Source organism: Macrobrachium rosenbergii, chromosome 33, assembly GCF_040412425.1.
Source record: "Macrobrachium rosenbergii isolate ZJJX-2024 chromosome 33, ASM4041242v1, whole genome shotgun sequence".
NCBI lineage: Eukaryota > Metazoa > Arthropoda > Malacostraca > Decapoda > Palaemonidae > Macrobrachium > Macrobrachium rosenbergii.
In genome coordinates this window covers 5,355,576-5,375,093 of record NC_089773.1, presented here as the reverse complement: position 1 = coordinate 5,375,093, position 19,518 = coordinate 5,355,576, and the positions used below count along the sequence as shown (strand labels likewise).

General features: G+C 37.6%; 1 protein-coding gene across 1 annotated transcript in view; it reads left to right on the top strand.

The window, feature by feature from the left end:
- The window catches only part of LOC136855828 (uncharacterized), a 105,963-nt gene that overhangs the window by 45,761 nt on the left and 40,684 nt on the right, over nucleotides 1-19,518 (top strand). Inside the window, exons 21-39 of the mRNA XM_067133184.1 lie at nucleotides 429-616; nucleotides 916-1,052; nucleotides 1,757-1,890; nucleotides 3,755-3,910; nucleotides 4,755-4,957; nucleotides 6,148-6,260; nucleotides 6,388-6,671; nucleotides 7,658-7,893; nucleotides 8,755-8,882; nucleotides 9,094-9,218; nucleotides 10,498-10,686; nucleotides 11,496-11,689; nucleotides 12,043-12,208; nucleotides 13,159-13,260; nucleotides 13,466-13,657; nucleotides 14,991-15,166; nucleotides 15,799-15,935; nucleotides 16,516-16,643; nucleotides 19,101-19,304. Coding sequence (XP_066989285.1) covers nucleotides 429-616; nucleotides 916-1,052; nucleotides 1,757-1,890; nucleotides 3,755-3,910; nucleotides 4,755-4,957; nucleotides 6,148-6,260; nucleotides 6,388-6,671; nucleotides 7,658-7,893; nucleotides 8,755-8,882; nucleotides 9,094-9,218; nucleotides 10,498-10,686; nucleotides 11,496-11,689; nucleotides 12,043-12,208; nucleotides 13,159-13,260; nucleotides 13,466-13,657; nucleotides 14,991-15,166; nucleotides 15,799-15,935; nucleotides 16,516-16,643; nucleotides 19,101-19,304 — 3,192 coding nt within the window. The remainder of the gene's footprint in view (nucleotides 1-428; nucleotides 617-915; nucleotides 1,053-1,756; nucleotides 1,891-3,754; nucleotides 3,911-4,754; nucleotides 4,958-6,147; nucleotides 6,261-6,387; nucleotides 6,672-7,657; nucleotides 7,894-8,754; nucleotides 8,883-9,093; nucleotides 9,219-10,497; nucleotides 10,687-11,495; nucleotides 11,690-12,042; nucleotides 12,209-13,158; nucleotides 13,261-13,465; nucleotides 13,658-14,990; nucleotides 15,167-15,798; nucleotides 15,936-16,515; nucleotides 16,644-19,100; nucleotides 19,305-19,518) is intronic.

Here is a 19,518-nt window from a genome sequence, read left to right as displayed (position 1 = left end):
ATTCTATATTCAATTCTTTCTGAAATTTCTCTCTTCACTCCATCTATAAAATATGAAACGACACTTAAATCATCACATGCCCTTGTATTAGTCCCACTTTTACTCCCAACAAATTAATCTGGACTCTAAAAATAAAATTTTTTAATACAGGCTTCACTTTGGTCATAAAGATTTTCCCCTTTACTCTCAGAATTCACAAACACTTTCTCTCGCCAGATATCAATCTCACACTCCCTTTCCACTATCAACTCTTTATCTCTCTCTCTCTCAGTCAAACATAAACCATACTTACATTACCTACATACGTATATACATACATATATATACGCATGTGTATGTGTGTGTGAGAGAGACAAGTAGTAGTAATTTCATAGTTTTTGTAAAATGGTTGAGAATATTTTCTTTAACTTTTTCCTTTTCATCTGCAGGTCGAAAATGCAGTTCCCAGTCACATTAATGTGAGTCACTCGATGCATCTGGTGAAGAACCTCACCACAACTTTGATCCAGTCTAGCCCGAAGTTCACGCAGGAGTTAACAGACGTTGCGTTTACATTTGTGGAAGAGATGCGACAGTCCTTCTCTGTGCCTTCTTTCGATGAAAATCAGATTTACAGGTTAGTCGTAAGAGTTTCATGAACCTCAGTCATTAGTGAGTGTATTTTTCATCAATAATGCTGCTGTTCCTTGCATCCCTAAAAGTCTGCAGTGTTACCTCTGGAAGGAATTTCATGTTTTATCATAGTATAATTTAGAGAACTGAATAATAGTGTTACAATCCACCTTACCCTTCTTAAGCTTTGCACGTGATTCATTTTACATTTCATCTACTGAATGAAAGTGTTACAATTCATCTTAGCCTTCTTAAGCTTTGTACCTGATTCATTTTACAATCTCCATTTAAACATCTTTACAGAGCAATGGCAGGTACAGTGGAAGTCACCTTGCGTTGGTTCGACAAGTTTCCCAGCACCCAGTCTCTTTACTCGCAGATTCAGTTCTTCATGTACCATGCAGATGCCATTGGGAGGGCCATCATTGAACTCTTGAATGGTATGAACAGATTAGTTTGTATGTTCCATATAAGACAGAACAAAGTTTTCAGATACAGTATTAGATATTCACCTAGGTATGTGTGTGTAATACATATATATAATTGTAGTATCCACAGTACCCTCTTAACTTCTTGAACTCTTCACGCTTTTTTTGATACGCTTGTCACTATAAAGCCTTAAGATCTAAGTGCAAGAAATTTGAAGTGGCTGTGATGTCCAGTAGCAGGAAACAAATATGCGTCACCATAAATGTGACCTTGTCATGATTATGGTGATGCAGATTCGTGCTCCTCCACAAAGTGAGTGGCTGTGTATGCCACTTGCATGGCAGAGGAGTCTCTTCACATGGGGTCAGCAGCAAACGCATTATATCTCTTGTGTAGTATGCAAGGAAGATCATAGCATTCTTGCAGACCTATGTGGTGTGAAAATCACCAAATGCCCGAGGCCTCGGAGTTCTTAGATTCTGTGCTGATCTGTGTGTTTTCATATGCAACTTTGATTATGACCAATCTATTTCTCTGTGAAAGTAAAATTAGAGATATTGTTGGTCACTAGGTTACTCTAATTTTCGGTGATGAAAACACATTTAAAACTTTTCATCTGTATAAAATAGTTTGCAGATTTTGCAAAAATTATGTAGTGTGCACAGCTTCCATAAAAACAGTGCAGTATTATCTTGCATTTTATTTTCTGTTACAGGGCCACCATCTTTGGCAAGGTTTATTGGTCTGCCTGAAGACTACTTACCGGTTATTTTCCTACAGAGGGACCCGAAAGGAACTGCTGATTTTCTCCTCCAGGAGCTGACAGATTATTTTGTTTCCTCAATAACGGCAAGTCATTCACTTTTGTATTACTTTTAAGTCGTAGTCAGAAAGTGTTTTATTGACAGAAAATCTCTGACAGGTCAAGAGCTCTTGTGAGTGTAAAAGTAACATTTAAATTTAGAGAAACCAAAGGGATATCTATATAGTCAGATTTGTTTCCTCACAGCTGAAGAATGGTTAACAATTCTATATACAGATTAGGAAGAGATTTCAAATACATATGGTTGGAAAGCTTGTAGCGCCTGACATACGTTATTAGTTACAGTTCTAACAGGGACATAAAGTAGCTTCTGAGAAATGCATAAAAGATCACTTGAATCAGGAGTGCTGCCCTGTGAGTCCTGGCAACAATACAAACTGAGGTTACTGGTTCCCTTCCTTGTACGTATAATGCTTATGTGATATAAAATAGACATATTTGTAATGTAACTCTGCTGATTGTGAGATCCATTTATACATCGGGTGGCTTGAGAGGAAAACAAACTATAAAGGCCTCTGCCACATTCAGTTTTTGGGTGTTGAATCATGGTTTTCCCTCTATTTTTCCTTTCGTTTACCTTTCATTGCGTAACTAGTGCCTCAGAAAACACTTCCACGTTATGTGCATAACAAGTCTCCGGATCTCTACATTCTCCTTCCCTGTTGCAACTCTTCCCACTCCACATATACTAAGTATAAAATTAATGATAATAGTTTTTAATGCTTTCTTAATTTTTTATTCATTTATAAAATTTTTTCCTCTGAAATAAGAGCTGCTTCAAAATTCCTCTCACAAATGTAAGGTTTTGCTTTCATAGATACCACATTTCCATTTACTTGCTATGATATGCTCTTCTCTCATTCGATAGTGTTCTTTTATACTTACTTCAAAATGCATAAACACATAGAAAAGTTCAAATCCTCTAGTATGCCTGTTAACATTTATTTATCAGCCTTTAACCTTATTACCTGACTCATGCTGACATGCACTCTCAACTTCCTCCTCTTACAAAACCCTTTGAAACTTGCATTTCCATTTGCGTCCTCTTGTTTGACTGTCAGCAGACAGTATTGTATCCTGCAAACATCAACTGCTCCACACTCAGATGTGAACCATATGTCTTATCCTAAAATTTTGTACCTTAATATAGGCAGTCCCCGAGTTGAGGCGAAGATCTTAATTTTAACTTTTAAAAATTTTTAGAAATAAAAAAAAAAGTGATGAAAACCTTACCTTTAATCCTGTGGTTGGCTTGCATGAAAGGATGGCAACTTATTTACATAAGGGAGCTCAGAAACTAGTACCCAGCCTAATGTCGCCTAACTTCAGGACTGCCTTAAATTTGGATTTTTTCCTTAAGTCGGAGACAAATTTTTTGTAAATATTTTTGAAAAGCTTGGTAAGATCGGAGCGACTTACATCAAGACCACCTTAACTCAGGGACTGCCTACTTTGTTTCCAAGAATATTAAACAACCTTGAAGACAATTCACTCTTGTCTAATATCATATTTTTTAAATTAACATGCACGTAGTAGTAGTCTGTGTCAGCTACATAGAGCCATTTTTTCTGGTCGCAAAGTGTTCTCATAACTGTTGCCTAATAGATATTCTACATACCCTCCTCTTCAGTCTGGACCTGCACTGCTTCGGTTTTTTCAATCCTTTTTTAATTACTTTTTTTTGTATCAAAACTCTACCATCTTGTGATTCCATTCTGAAGGAAAGGAAAACGAGTGGCATTCAAAGTGTAGAAAGACTACAAACATTCCTGCTACTTTATTAACATTAAAAACGAAAACTGGTCTTGTTTTTCAGTAGACTACTCAAACTATTCTTGACATAAATCTTTTGTTTCTTCCTGACCTACTGACATTTCTTTTTCTTCCCAGGGAGAGCTTCCCATGGACTGGATGGCTGCAGTCAACTCCACATGTGAAAGGAGCGTCAATCGGAGTTCCCTTGTGGGGCTTGCCTGCTACATCTCTACCCATCCCGAACCGCCCAATTTGCAGTCACCGCTTGCAAGTGCTCTGGTTGATGCTCTGGTAAGAATTGATCTCAATTCGGCTGTCTTTTAAAGGGCCAACTAATAACTGATCGGGATTTCATTCCTCTGGTTTTAAATGAGATGTCTGTGATATGATGATAGTGATGGTGTGTGCATGTGTGTGTGTGTATAAGTATGTGACATATTGCTTGCAAAAGCTTTTCATATATTTGTCATAATTTGTGAGACATCTTTGAACTTAATCATTTTTGTAGCAACTCGAGAGAACTACAGTATATTTTTGCCTTATCATCCATAACTTTCAAGCCCATTCATGCGTGCACATTTACAAAACAAATACACAAACTTATAATGAATATATAAGCATATATATACTTGTACTGTGTATATAAAACTACTAAAACTTTTCTTGTTACAGCTTTATGATGATAAACTCTAATATATTCCTTTATTATTATTATAGTACTGTATTCGAAATTCTTCCAAATTCTAAAGAATTGGCCTTTTAGGTAAATTTTCACCATTTTCTGAAGATATGTTAGGCTGTACAGAAGATTGCTAGGATTAGGAGAACATCGAACTTGCCAGCTACGATTTTAAATGTGAAGTGGAGTGAGATTATAGGACAGCTTATGAGTTCAAAATTAAATTCAGTACTCTGCTATGGCTCAGCATGGGCTCTTGCTTCCGGAGAATTCCATAGCTAAAAAGTTTAGATAATTCCTTGTTTGTCAGCTCTTCAAATTCTACCATTATGCCCCAAAAATACCAATTAACAATCAGAGGAATGCAAGCTTTGACTACAAGGTCATTTCATATTTGAAGGCAGTGACAATGTGTCAAACCTAGCAGTTTACTAATAGATAACCACCATCTTCCAGACCTCCTTCCAGCAGGGCAACCTGGTTGTCCCTCGTGTGCTACTTGAAGATTTGGAGTCAACCGGAGAATTGCTCGTCAACGCTGTAGCCAGCTTCAATCCAGAAAATATCACAGAGTTCACCAGTGTGAGGAAGCTTTGGGAGGCAATCGTTGCAGAGTCAAGGCTCTTTTACGAAGGCCTTGAGAAAGTGCAGATGAACTGGTGAGTCTTTTTCGTGTGCTCTAGATATGAGGCCTGTGTAATCAGTGAATCCCCTTGCTTCAGAAAGTCTGGTATTTTGCACAATTCTTAAGTTTGAGTATAAATGTGGCAGTGATCTTGATTTTACCCATTCTTGTGAGCCAGCCTGTGTCAGCAGAAATGGTTCCCTAAACAAGGTAAAGCAAAGGTCATGCTTAAACTTTTTAATTGTTGTATGAAGTACAGGTATAAGATTTCCTGGCCATTCACCACTGCCATTCTGCTAGATCTCACTTGTCATCCTATAAACACATGGTGCCTTTCCATTGTTCAATCCTTTGACATATCTCTCTCTCTCTCTCTCTCTCTCTCTCTCTCTCTCTCTCTCTCTCTCTCTCTCTCTCTCTCTCTCTCTCTCTCTCTCTCTCTCTCTCTCTCTCTCTCTCTCTCTCTCTCTCTCTCTCTCTCTCTCTCTTCTGAGTGAGAAGATGAGAAATGTGATTATCCGTCTATCACCTGTTCCTAAAGATGATATTTTTATGTTAAACAAAAATTTCTTGTTATCACTTTCAACTTTTTAACCAATTCTTTGTAAACATAGGTTAATTACTCTGCCCTGTAAGTTCTGTGGTGAGTGAAGACTGTACGAATCACTGCGATACAGCCTGAAAATATAATGAACGATTTTGCCCTTGTGATTTTGTTGTTTGTGGGTTTCTTCAGCAGGTGCCTAGTTTTAAACCTAAAAACCACACAGTTTTTAAGATACGTAAATAGCCAGTTGCTCTATAATTTCGTGACGAGTATTTTATATTTTCTGCTGGTATTTGTCACTTAGTTACAAAAAGCTGTTATCATAGTATTTCCATTCTTTAACCTTAGTACAAATGAATTGACAGTCAGGACATTTGGTCAACAGATAATTCACTCTACAATTGGCACCGTGGTTGGTTAAAGAAAAAACTGCACTGCAGATCAGTACTACCATGTTGCATATTTCAGTGTAATACAGGGTATCTTTGACAGTCTACTGGTAATCTCAAAATTCTGTCCAAACAATTAACTGCAGTTAAAATAGGAATTGCCGATTCAGTACAGGTAAGTGTGCATGAACCAAGAGGATTCTAAAATTTAGGCAATGTACAGTACCAAAGAGAAATACCTCGAGTGAATTTTGAAGTAATGATGATAGCACCACCTTTATATTTCAGGCTGTTCATGACACTAGACTTTGCAGCGTCACAGAACGAGCCATTGACTGAAGTTCTGGCTGATGTAGAAGTCATCCTGTCTTGGCTAAAGGACCAGATTCCTCGAAACATGGGTAATGTTGTCTATAATGCAATACTTATGTCTGCATATAATGAAGAGACGTCAGTAATGCTTCTGTGTGCTACTCAAAGAGCCTTGAATTAGTTCTGTAAAAGATAAAATATTAATTTCGTCCACAGATACTCTTGTTTTAAATCTACCACCATCTTTGAAGGAGATCCATAACACTCTAAACTCATCTTGGGTCGACCTTGTGGATGGACTGTACTTCAACCTCAAAAGTAACCCACAGCTGATAAACATGAGTCTAGGCGATGTTTGCTCCACTTCTGGTCTTCTGAATCCCGAGGGTGACTCTGTGCAGTTCAAGGATACCCTGGAAGAAGTGTGTTCCATCCTCTTATCATTCGATTTGCAAGAGCTGAATGATTGGTTTCAGTATGATCAGCTCATCAAGGATATTGTAAGTACTCTGCCACTTTTCAGTGTTACATAAATGCAAACCACAATCAGAACTACTGTTTCTTTTTGGCACTAATTCCGGGTCACTTACTGTAATGCCGTTAATACTATTAACACAACTGTAATGCTATTAATACTATTAGCACAACATACTCTTTGCATAATGACACATGTCATACAAATTGAAAAGTATTAGTTTCTAATTGGGAGTTGTATGAAAAGTGGATGATATATATCCGTGATGTCATCCAACTCCTTCCAGTCCCACATGTCAAAATAATTCCAATGTTTACAACTTTACCTTTTACACATTTTCCATAAGTTGCAGCAGCACGTCGTCAAACATTACTTCTAGTTTGCGTATCATGAAAGAACCTTGATATGCCGTACCATATATTACACAAGCAGAAAGTGATAATTCTAAACACATTAATTGCTCTTTCCACAACAAGTATAAGCATCTCTTATATATATAAATCTTGAGATTTATCTAAGGAATTCTCTTAAGAGCACATGACCCTTCTGCAGGTGTGTGTGATCACAATGAAACATGGGTTGGATATGCAACAAACTTGCTTTATACGTTTCGTGTGTGTGTGTTTTGTGTGTTGTGGGGGGGGGATGGTCTAAATTGGCCACCATTACGGCATGTGGAAATATACCTTTGAGCATAATGGCGCTGCTGTTGTAAGACACAAAGATATTCAAAGGAGCTGGGTTTAGAATTGTTAATTTTGGACAGGGCGTTTCTTTAATTATATCATTTTGGTAACTAAGAGCACTGAAGAACTGAAGTGAAGAACTGTTGAAGTACCAATCAAGTCTGATGGTTGACTTCTACAGAACTATTGAAATTATAATTAGGTCTGATGGCTGGTCATCAAATTTATTTATATATGTATATATATAATCTATCTATCTATCTATCTATCTTTATAAAATCATTTTGTAACAAGCTACAGATTGCTTTTTTTTATTTCCTCGAAGAACAACAGCAGCAGGTCTTTTTCAAGTCAAAATAGCTTATCGTACGTGAAGGATATTATATCACGATTGCGAGGTTTCATGGACGAAGCGCTTCACATGCAATCACCAAGTAACAACGCATCAAATGCTGAGGGTTCCAACGCAGGTGTTGCCTTGACTTTACAGCTCCCATCATACCTCCAGAAGAAACAGTGGTTGGAGCTTCTGAGGAGGGTTTCACTGCGATATTTCAACAGGTATGGAAGACTCACAGTCACGAACGAAAGAGCCCTTACTTCATCTTATTCGAGATGAAAGAAAAGGCTGAGAGTATAAGTTTCTTTTTCAGTGTGATAGACTTCGTTTGTATGAGCAGTCCTAATAATAATTTGCCCTTCAAGATTGTAGAAGACTTTACAATACCTTATTTGCAAATTGATAACAAGCCCTTTGTGGAAGGGTTCTTCAGCATTTGATTTGAAAAAGAATGAATGACTTAGTACAGAAAAAGCTGCACGTTTTAATTCCAGGCACCATGTAAAAGGAAATGGTTGATACCGAAATAAAATTCTGTGTGTAAGAACCTTCTTGGTAAAATTTTACACTGTATAAAGTGGATAAGTGTAAAATAATGAATAATGTTTTACCTCTATATGTCATATACCTTCTATTGTGTAGCCATCATTTTTTTATGCCATGCAAAATTAGGATAATGTGTATCCTGTTAATGTACAGTGTACTCTTTTGCAAATGATATCAGCATTTTGACGGTATTGGTACATTTTGAGTTTACATAAAATAGTCACTCATCTGGTGATAATGAGTTTCACTCAAAGAAAAGGACAATTTTACCTTCAATAAACTTGATACATTATTATATGTACAACATAATTGCAAGTTTCTTTTTTAAAATCTCCTGTTGTTTCGTACGGGAGGAAAACCTGTATCTTAGTGTTAGAGGTGAATTAGAATTGAAGTAAAGGCTCTCTGTAAATCGGATGTTAGGATAGACCCTTCATTTGACCAGAGCATACTAGACTAATTATTTTCATTCCAAGGATACAAACTGTAAAATATGCTCTTTAAGGTGTCAGAAAAGCTGCTTGTTTCCTTTTCAGCACCCTTAGTGACGCCATTCATATAGCTGAAGTTGCCCTAGGATGGGCCATAGGAGAGGATCAGGAGTTGAAATCTAACCTGCTCAGGATGGTCACATTACACCAGACTTTTGTGGGATACTTACTCGGTAAAGATCACTGAATTGTCTCTTGTTCCTAAAGCTTCACCGTCTTCCTGTAAATCAAACATTTCTAATTAAAAAGCAGGTTTAAAATTTGATGTTTCTCTTTGACATGTGAACTATTCAGCTTCTTTTAATCTTATTGTTAATGGAATATTTGTTGGCTGTAAAATAGTCTTTACGTTTCTTCCATTCACTCTTCATCTTCCTTCAACAGCCCCGAACTTCCCGGACATGTTGAAGGACTCCCCAGCTCTCCAGAACATTGTGGAAACGATAACTGCCTTTGTCCCGATGTCCTTGAAGGATCTCGCTGGCATGGTCTCGCAGAGACCTGAAGAGGTTCGAGATACGAAGTTTGATGTGTTTCCTTCTCAAGAAAGAAATATGTACAGTGGACCCCCGCCTAACCGTGGTTCTGGGTTCACGGTCTTACCTATTCGTGGATTTCTCTTTGGAACATACATGTACATTATTCGCGGAAAATTCATGTATTCGCGGTATTTTTCATAGAGAAATATTATTCACAAACTACAGTATTTTCATATTGTTTTCGTGACTAAATGCACTTTATGTGATAAAACTATTAAAATATTCAGGTATAAGCATTTTTAGAGAGGTTTTTTGGTGTTTTGAACTATCAAAATAGGCAGTTATAAGCATTTTTAGAGGGGTGTCAAGTATTCGCAGATTTTAGCTATTCACAGGGGTTAGTGGTATGCATCCCCCGCGAATACCGGGGGTCGACTTATCTTTATTTTATAAAACAGATTGTATTGTACGGTTTTAGAATATGACATCATTCGCAGATATTAAGATGGAAGACAATTCACAGATAACCAGGGAATAATAAAAATCATAGTTTCTCAAGATGTTGTGGAGATTCACACCCGGTGGACGAATAGGGAAGAATGAAATCGCTCATGATTTAAACTTCGGTCATGGCTTTGCAGTTACCTGTAGTATGTAGCGTTCGTTTAATGTTTTTACTGCCGTTAAGGTTTCCGAAAGATCATTTTGACTTTATCTTTTTCTTTTCCTAAAAGAAAAAGTGCCTAATCATTACAAATAAAATTTTGAAGAGATGGTGACTGATGCTTTTTTTTTGTTTTACATTGATTTGGTTACTTGGGAACTGCTTATATAGACCTGAAGATGGTTTATAAAGAAATCTCCTTTTTTAATAATCGTGTTTTCAGCTGCCATGAAAATTTTATTGATGAAATATTGCCAAAATAGGAAAGGATAGGGGATACTAAAGAGATATTCATATTAACATACTTTATTATTGTCAACATCTTTTGTGGCACCGACAAAAATAGAGCATTTGCAAGTTTCGTTAACAATTGTGAAGATAGTGAGACTGACTTGATCTATCCGTCCATTATGTTCTTCAGATTCAGTTGTCTTCAGTAGAGACATTATAGCTACGTTTTATAATGATCTGTTGATTTTTTTCTTTTTTCATATTTTTCCCTCACTTGATTTAAGATAATCCATATAACACAAGTGAAGTGGTTACTGTATTTGTAAAATTTGATTAAAAGTATGAAAAAGAACACTTTGAATCCCTTTCTGTTGTACAAAATAATGATGAATATGTCATTTGTGTACTGGATAGGTGGGGAAACTGGTCCAGATGTGGCAAGAAAACGCAACAGCCGGAGAATTGGGATGGAGCAGTTTGTGTCAGATGGACCTCCAGAGTTTGGGCCCAAACTTCCAGTTGACCGTGACACGATTGTGTGAAGTAAGCACAGGCGACGTGATCAGAGACATAGCTGGCTTCTTCAAAACATCCATATTCCAGGTAAGATGTTCGGAGTCTGACCGAACTGGTTTTGGACTAGTTGAATTTTTGTTTGTAGCGGGTTCCATTCACCAAGCATGTATTTTACCTCGGTTGGGTTTGGATTAGTTAAAATTGTCCTCGTACCGGGTTCCATTCACTGAGGACGCTTTTTACCAGAAACCTAATCCTGCTAAAGTGATTCACAGTAAAAGTAAATTTCGGGTGCTTTAATGATCACTGTTGTTGAGACAGAAGTTTAAAGAGAATGACGTTGTCGGTTATTTCTGAGAATTTGCATTTTGTTTGTAATCCTAAACTATCGAGATGAAGGCCCAGCAGTTGGATGCTCATTACTTTTGTATTATTTCCATTGTAATTGGTGAAAGAACACTTTTGGTATAATGCCAAGACATGTTTATCAGCTTTTAAAATCACTGGCATGAGTGCTGTATTGATGTTTTCATCTTGTTTCTGAATGATAAACAAATTTTCAATAAAGCTTAGGATTTTGTATTCATTTTTTTGCAAAAAAAAACAAAAAAACTCATATATCCTCTCCTTAACAATGCAATAACAACAATAAATGCTAGACTACTGTACAACATTAGGACCCACCTTTCATCTCACTTGGCACCATTTTTTTCTTACTTTTTTTTGTAGAGTTAAATTTTCTTGACCTTTGTGATTTGGCTTTTGAGTTAAGTATCACATATCCACTGTTTCATCTGTTCATTCAGTTTCATACTTGTGCCATTTCAGTCCTTACTGCCATTTCCATTGCCTGTACAGAATGAGATTCTTTTCACTGGTACATCGTTTCGTTGCAGGAACCGTTTACGGCAGAGATAGGGGAAAGTCTTGAGAACAGCCTGGAAGTCTTGTCTCAGCTAGAGCAACAAATGCTAACTGGAACATTCCTTCAAAAGTTCTCTGATCCTGGTGCTTACTTGGGCCTTGAAATGTGGCGTGCCATACCAAGTTTGGTGTTTAACGTTACATCCGATACGATGTGGGACAACAGGTAGAAGTTTCTTGCGTTAGCTCACGTACTTTATTGGATTTACAGTTTTCAGGTATGGGAATTTCGGATCTTTCCTAGATAGTGAACCCCAGCAAAGTTCAGGGGTCATTAGCTAGGCCTAATATTTCTTGGCGGTTGTTATCTTTATGATATTTACAGTCTTTTGTTTATGTTTTTACGGTCATCCTCAATGGGCTTGTATTAAACATGCCGCAAAGGTGGATACACACCGACTTAAAACCCTACTATCTAGGAAAGATCTGGAATTTCTATTAAACGCTTGAATCTTTAATATTCAAAAGCCATCCTTCAGCAATGATTTGTGGTAATAACCTTCTATATCACATTTGCAGTACACTGATTCTTGCAAAGCTCTTGGAACCAATAGTCTTATTCAGTAAGACTCCAGAAGGAGAGGCTACCAAGGAGCTCCTCCTCAAGTTGGATCAGACCCTACGAAGCGTGAGACTGACTATGGCCCTTGCAAAAGCAGGTGATATATGGAAAGCTTTACGAGAGGTAAATCTGCAGAATTGTCTGGAAATATGGCTAAGTTTTACCGTAATTTAGCCAAACTGAATTACAGGCAGTCCCTGGTTAACAGCAGGGGTTCCATCCCTGGCCGAGCACTGCTTACTGAAAATCGCCCTTAACCGAAAATTGGTGATAATAGCACCGAAATCCCCCACTTAACGGCACTGCTAACCGGATATTGGGTCCATTAACCAGAGATGGCACAGAAATCCCTGCTGAATGGTGCTGTTAACTGGAGATCGGTGCCAAAAATCCGCTTAACAATGTCGCTAGCCAAGAGCTGTAATACCAAAGCGCTGTTAACCGATGCTGCCGGTAAGCGGGGACTGCCTATACTTCGGTAGAAATTTCTTGGTTGAAAACACAGCTTACCAACTTTCTTATTACATTATTGAAAATCTGTTACTGTCAATGTGCGTAATGTTTGTTCCCAAGACAAAATGTTTCGTTGTACAATGATTGGTTTTGCTTGCTTACTTTGTTTATCCACCAGAATGTTTTGTCGTTCCATGTTCTCGATTATTTTTATGTACAACCTGCCCCTAGATTTATTATGACAATAAGTGGTACATTCTAGAAGAACAAGTAAATCACTGCTGGAATAGAAACCCCATAACTCACCTTAGGACATTGTTAGAGGAGGGTGAAATCCAATCTTTTCCTGAGAGAGAGAAAGGAATGTGTGTACAGTGCTATAACTCTGGCAAATTTAGTCTCTCTGTCTTTATTTCATATTAAATATAACTAAATTTTCGGGAGGTCAAATCTTTAATCAAATATTTATGTGTTTTTAATTTGTGTATAATTAAGCAATACTTATAGTGGACATTGATATCTGTTGATTGACGAAGTTTACTCAATACTACTATATAACTAATCTGGTAATTATTTACACATACCATATGTTTGTTTATTGCATCATTTTTTCATATCAGGCATATGCGGACAAGCCAGTGGTAAATGAATTCTTTGACATGATGCAAGTTCTGCCACAGTTCCTGCTGGAGTATATGGATTTTTTCGGCAATTACTCAGTGGTTAGTATCTTGAATAATAAGTTATTTCTCTATGACAATAATATAAAACTCATTTAGCAACTTGTAAATATTCCACTGGTGTGCATATAAAAGTAGATGATTTGATATTTTATAACAAATCCATTTTCAGGAACTGAAACTCGACACCAGGTAAACATTTCAAATCTATATCTTTCGAAAAATCTCTCAATGTTTGCTCTTCCAGATATCACAGGCCATGTTCTTCAGAAGCGACACCTTCTGTAACTTCCACCTGTTTCTCCTGGATGGCAACAGGGACTATCTCTCCAATAAATCCTCTGTCGTGCTGTTTGATGTCTTGGAATTTATTTGCAATTACCAACATATGTCACTGATCCTTGAGCAGCTTATACCAAACTCGCCTCCAATCATCGCAGTGAGTTTATTTCATTTTTTAAACCCATACTCGCTCTTTACATCATACGCTGGTCTGCTGGTATAGTGGTTAGTGTCGTGGCATGCCACTCAGATGTTGCGGGTTCATGTCTCCCCCAGGGCAATGAAGAATCACTGGCTCTGTATCATGATCAGTTACTGCTGCAGTGTTGGGTCTGGTCTGTGGTGGGAGGTTGACACCAAAATTCTTCGGAAGCTAAAAGAATTTCAAGTCAGTGGCTCCTGTGCGCTTGTTTTTGTGAATAGGCTTCATCTACTAAAATAATAATAATAATAATAAAGGATATATGGTTCTGTAGATTGCCTTAGAATTACAATTAGTATTTTACAGAGAATAACCAGACATAAGCAAAAAGAAAAAGAACTAGCTAACAGATTTTACCTTCAGGTGTTTAGAATTAAAACTAGCAAAGGTCAGTATTTGAACAGGTCAGGGTGAAGTGAAGCTTTGAATGGTTAAATGCTAATAGTGTAATATTTTGAAGAGATGTAGAGGGAACTTTATTAGCTTTATCTGGAACGAGTCAATGTTTTCTAGGGTGAACAGATAACATAACTAAAACTGCTTCCACAAATCCCTTGTACTACCTAAGGAAGTTAAAGCTCTGAGAGCATTATAAGCTGAAATTGAATTGTGCAGTATACGATTGGAGATGGGCAAAGTAGTGACGAAGGAGCACTGGAATTGCTGAGAAATGAGAGCCAAAGAGTACAGCCTCTTCATCAACACAGAAGAGAGGATTTGTACTAGTTTCCAGGAATTTTGTTGCTAAAGATCCACACATTATTTTCTGTATGAGACCAAAATAGATTTCTTTCCATTGTGGGGAATTCACTTCTTCAGAGCAGAAAAGCTGGTGTTTTCTAGCCTGTTTAATACCAGAATGTTTAGCATTACAGGACTGGAGGAGGAGGAGTTAAGGGAGGCGAATGCTTCTTTGATTGGGGAGCCAGGGGATAAAAACACTGACTCACTCCATTGCATGCAACTAGCAATGGAGTGAATCATTCAACATTATGTTGCATTTGGAAAGGTACAAAAAGCTTAAAAGGAGATGCCTGAGCGTTAAGCACTGTTGCGTTTGGAAAATGTACATAAAACTTAAATACAAAATAAGATCTTGTAATATCAATAAATATTTTCCAAGTATTCCAGTATTCCAGCTGAACACAGTACTGTAATGGTTACATGAACGTGAACAATCTGTTGCTTAATTTCTAAATATAAAACTGTGAATTGTTAGCATAATGCACATATTGTTCCTAATTGATTTGGCCCAATAAATCTCTGGAAATGTATCTGCTCCCTACAGAACATCACTATGGAATTAGATGCAGCTATGTTGGCAAATTTGCTGGACTACGTCGCCTGGGATGCCATGTACGTTATAGAGGGCAACTTTTATGAGGGTCCTCTTCAAATACCTCCTTGGGCTGAGGAGTCCAAATGGCATAGAGTGTTTGAGAGGCTTCAGACCTTTCTAGCCTTGTAAGTATATTAGAAAAGTTTTGTCTCTTCCTTTGGCTTCTCTATGCTTATGCAAGACGAAAGGAATTGAAGCATGTGGTTTACAGTCGACTCCCGGTATTTGTGGGGGATGCGTACTGCAACCCCCTACAAATAGCTAAAATCCACGAATACTTGACACCCTTCTAAAAATGCTTGTAACTGCCTATTTTGATAGTTCAAACACCAAAAACCCTTCAAAAAATGCTTATACCTGAGTATTTTAATAGTTTGATCACTAAAAGTGCATTTAGTCATGAAAACAATAATTAATGAATATTTCTCTATGAAATATACCACAAATAGGTGAATTTTCCACAAATCCGGAATGGGCGGGGGTCCACTGTATAGCAAACCTTCATTTTAAGCATCGATCACATATATTTTGCATATTGAGTTATAAAGAGTTAAATGGTTTTTGCCTACTGCATGTGAAACAAAGAGATCATGTTCTTTAGAAAAAAAAACAGGGTGCTCTTGTGATCATGCTTGCCTGCATATACATGTGTAAGTATACCACTGGATATTCTCTTTGTTTACTGATGGATCATGAATTCAAAGCGATTAGTGGCTCCCTTTCTGATAATCACTCATGTTGCCTTTTTATTTGACAGGCCACCGAAGGAATTCATCATTCTTGCCACTGGCTTAAGCTTGGACACTGTGAGGTCCACTTTGGGCGACCAGTACATAGTGCCTGCAGTAAGCACCGTCTATCAGGTTTCTAAGGCTTTGACGAACAGCATCAATGGTGAGCCTATTTGCACAAGTTTGTTGTTGAAACTGAAAAGGATATTGTTTTTGTTGCAGAATATATGATATATATTGACTGAATGTTGTTGTATGATAGTGGAAGTACATACATACATACACACACATTATATAATTATATGTTATTTTATATAAATATGTGTGTGTATATGTATACTGTATACAAAATTAAGAAGTTTCTCTTAACATTTGTGAGGGGGCTGAGGGCACAAGGGTGCTCATGTGAAAAAACTAGACAAACCCCTCCCATATCCATTCACAATGCTGGCTCATTTATACTCTGTCAACAGCACACTCAATGCACCATTAACCTCTGTCTTGCTTGTAATCTCTTGCTTGCTGGATATTAAGATGCCTTAGTTCCAATACCTACCACTTTGAAGGTCATTTTCCCATCCCACAATCCTCACATGGCTTCCAAAAGATTAGATTTTACTCATTTATTATAGAATTATGATGATATTGTTTTGTCTTTAGTTATGTCAGCATCACGCCCATGCATTCGTCATCTGAGATAATTATCTGTTAGATTTTCCATGATTCTTTTCTATGTCTGACAGAGACTACTGGTGAAATCGACTTCCACGGGATGTTTGGTGGTTGGCACAAGCTGGATGTCTTGCAGGAAAAAGTCACTAATATACTTCCTAACCTTGTGGCTATTGCTCTGTGGTTCCCTGAATCTAAAGTAAGGCTCTCTCTCTCTCTCTCTCTCTCTCTCTCTCTCTCTCTCTCTCTCTCTCTCTCTCTCTCTCTCTCTCTCTCTCTGAAATTTTGTGGTGTAACAATCCTGATTTTATTTCTTCAAAAATTCTGATTATGTTTACAGTCATTTTGTAATAGAATTTGCTTAAAATTTCTCTAGTAGATAGAAAAGTAAATACTAATCTCTTTATGCTCAGTGTATATTTTTTCATTACTCTTATTCTCTCTTCTTAAGTATGCATGTAGGATGTAAAACAAATGGATATTCTGTAGATTCACTAAGAAATATGATCTCTTATGTTGATGATTATATGCATGCCCCTGTTAGGAAGACTTTCATTGATGTTGAATGTGATTCTTATACTTCTTCAGCGTTTGAAAATCTCTCAAATATTGTTCTTTCTTCATTATCAGCTGTTGCATGACTGTGTCACAAAGCCATATAATAATTCTCTAACATTCTTTTGTGAATGATTCTAGTCTAAGTTTTCTGTATTTGGCTTTTGTATTGATTTTTAAATTGTGGATTCTAAGAATTTAAAGTATTTTCAGATTAATGCATTGTCATATTACGATTTTTTTAGCTGTCTGGCTAGAGGGCTGCAAATTGATACGTTGATCATCCACCCTCCAATCATCAAACATATCAAATTGCAGCCCTCTGGCCTCTGTAGTTTTTATTTTATTTAAGGTTAAACTTAGCCATGATCGTGCGTCTGGCACCGCTATAGGTTCCAACAACGTAGGCCACCACTGGGGTGTGGGTGAAAGTTTCTTGTTCCATGGCTGAGAGTTTCATGGGCCATGACTGAGAGTTTCATACAGCATTATACGTTGAACAGAAAACTCAGTTGTGCCGAAGAAACTTCTGTGCATTTTTTACTTGTTTATTTTCATTCTCAGTGTATGTCTAACCTCAAGGTGTATGCCTAACCTCAAAGTCCCAAGTGTAGGTCGGGTCATAACGTCTGTTACTGAGACGTGTCCCTGCTCAACTGTAACCCTCTTTATTTGCTAACACTTTGATAGCTTCTGTTCCTCGGCCATCTGGCTGAGAGAGCGAGCTTGTAATTCATTCATAGCCTTTTAGCTGCCTCTCGTGCCTCTTGCAGATCTTGCAGGAATGATTGTGTTCTTCAAAAAATGATGTATTTTATGAAGAGGCTATCTGATATCATTCACCTCCATAGGGCAGTAGCGCAGTCAGTGTGCCTCACGCGGCGCACTGTGGGGATTACTTAAGGTTCTTTGCAGCGTCCCTTCAGCCCCTAGCTGCAACCCCTTTCATTCCTTTTACTGTGCCTCTTTTCTTATTCTCTTTCTTCCATCTTACTTTTCACCCTCTTCTAATAATTGTTTCATAGTGCAACTGCGAGGTCTTCCTCCTGTTACACCTCTCAAACATTTTGATTATCAATTTCTCTTTCAGTGCTGAATGACTTCATAGGTCCCAGTGCTTGGCCTTGGGCCATAATTCTATATTCCATTCCATTCCATTCCATTCCATTCCATTCCATTCCATTCCAATATCATCACTCTTTCCATGTTGAAAGAAACTCTCTTGTTTGGCAGTAAAGTTCTTCTCTTCTGATGGATCTGTGGCTTGATCTTATATTGAAAAGGACACACTTTTTTAGTATTCTGTTAGTTTACCTCCTCTACCCTTTTCTTATTATGGCCTCCCAAATATTCTCTGCTTTTAAAGCCGGTTTGTTTTTTACATTGCTAAAGATTGGCAAGATGACATGACCCATATTACATGATTCCTTAAGGAGTTTGTGTATGAATTGGCTCTTTTTCTTTACCAAGGTTTACAGCTACTCCTGGAAACATGCACCACTAGGGAAAAGCATTTTCCATTCTGTTGTTCTAACTTCTACCGTCAGTAGTGTCTAAAGCTCTCTCTCTCTTAAAAAATGGTGGATTCCATTATCTTTGCCTGGCTTCCATTTGTCATGAACATCAAGTGACCTTCTCAGTGTCACTGATGTTTGGTCATCTTCCTGCAGGACATCAATCGGAGAGTTTTTCAGCATCACAACTGATATCTCTAAGACTTTTATTTTCTCTTCCATGCCTATCATGTTGCTTGTTATAAGTCATTAACTGTTATTAACTGAGAGCTTATCTACATGGAGACCCCATTACTAAGTCAGATCCAATGCCTTTATGGTATGTTTTCCATTTCCCTGAATTTCATAAATGATAGCCCATCATACTTTACCAGACTCATCCATCGCTTTCTTCTCTGCTGAAAGCCACGTTTCCACCAACCACCACTCCTACACCCTGCCCCATTGGTTTGTCCTGGACTGGCCTTTGCATTAAAATAAAAATCATCAGTTGCACAGTTGCCTAATTTTATGATGCTTATGTGATTCCAGATCTCTTGGTTAATCATGTTGTGATCATCTGACAATTTTGTCTCTAATACTTGAAGGCTTACTACTACCTGATGACTGGATCGCATCCCCACGATGTCTACTACCACATGTGCAGCGAAGGTGTGGATGAGTGGCTGCTTCATCCTTATCTGACAGCTGGTCAGTGGGAGACAGTGCACGGTCTCCTGTGCCCTTCAGACCCCATGACTCTTGAAGATTTTATGGGGATGACCAATGTGTCAGAAATCATGGATGGCATGGTAAGTTGGGAATTGATTATTTAAAGTGATGTCCATTTAAAAAAATTTTTTTGCACCCAATTGGTGATTAAGCTGTTGATCTTCAAATGCTTGACATTTTCCAGAATAAAGATAGAAGAGATTCACTTGCTTGATGCTCTAAAATTGCAAAAAATACTCCAGTTGAATCAGCCTACTACATTTATATTTGCTAGGCAACTTTTATCTGTCATTT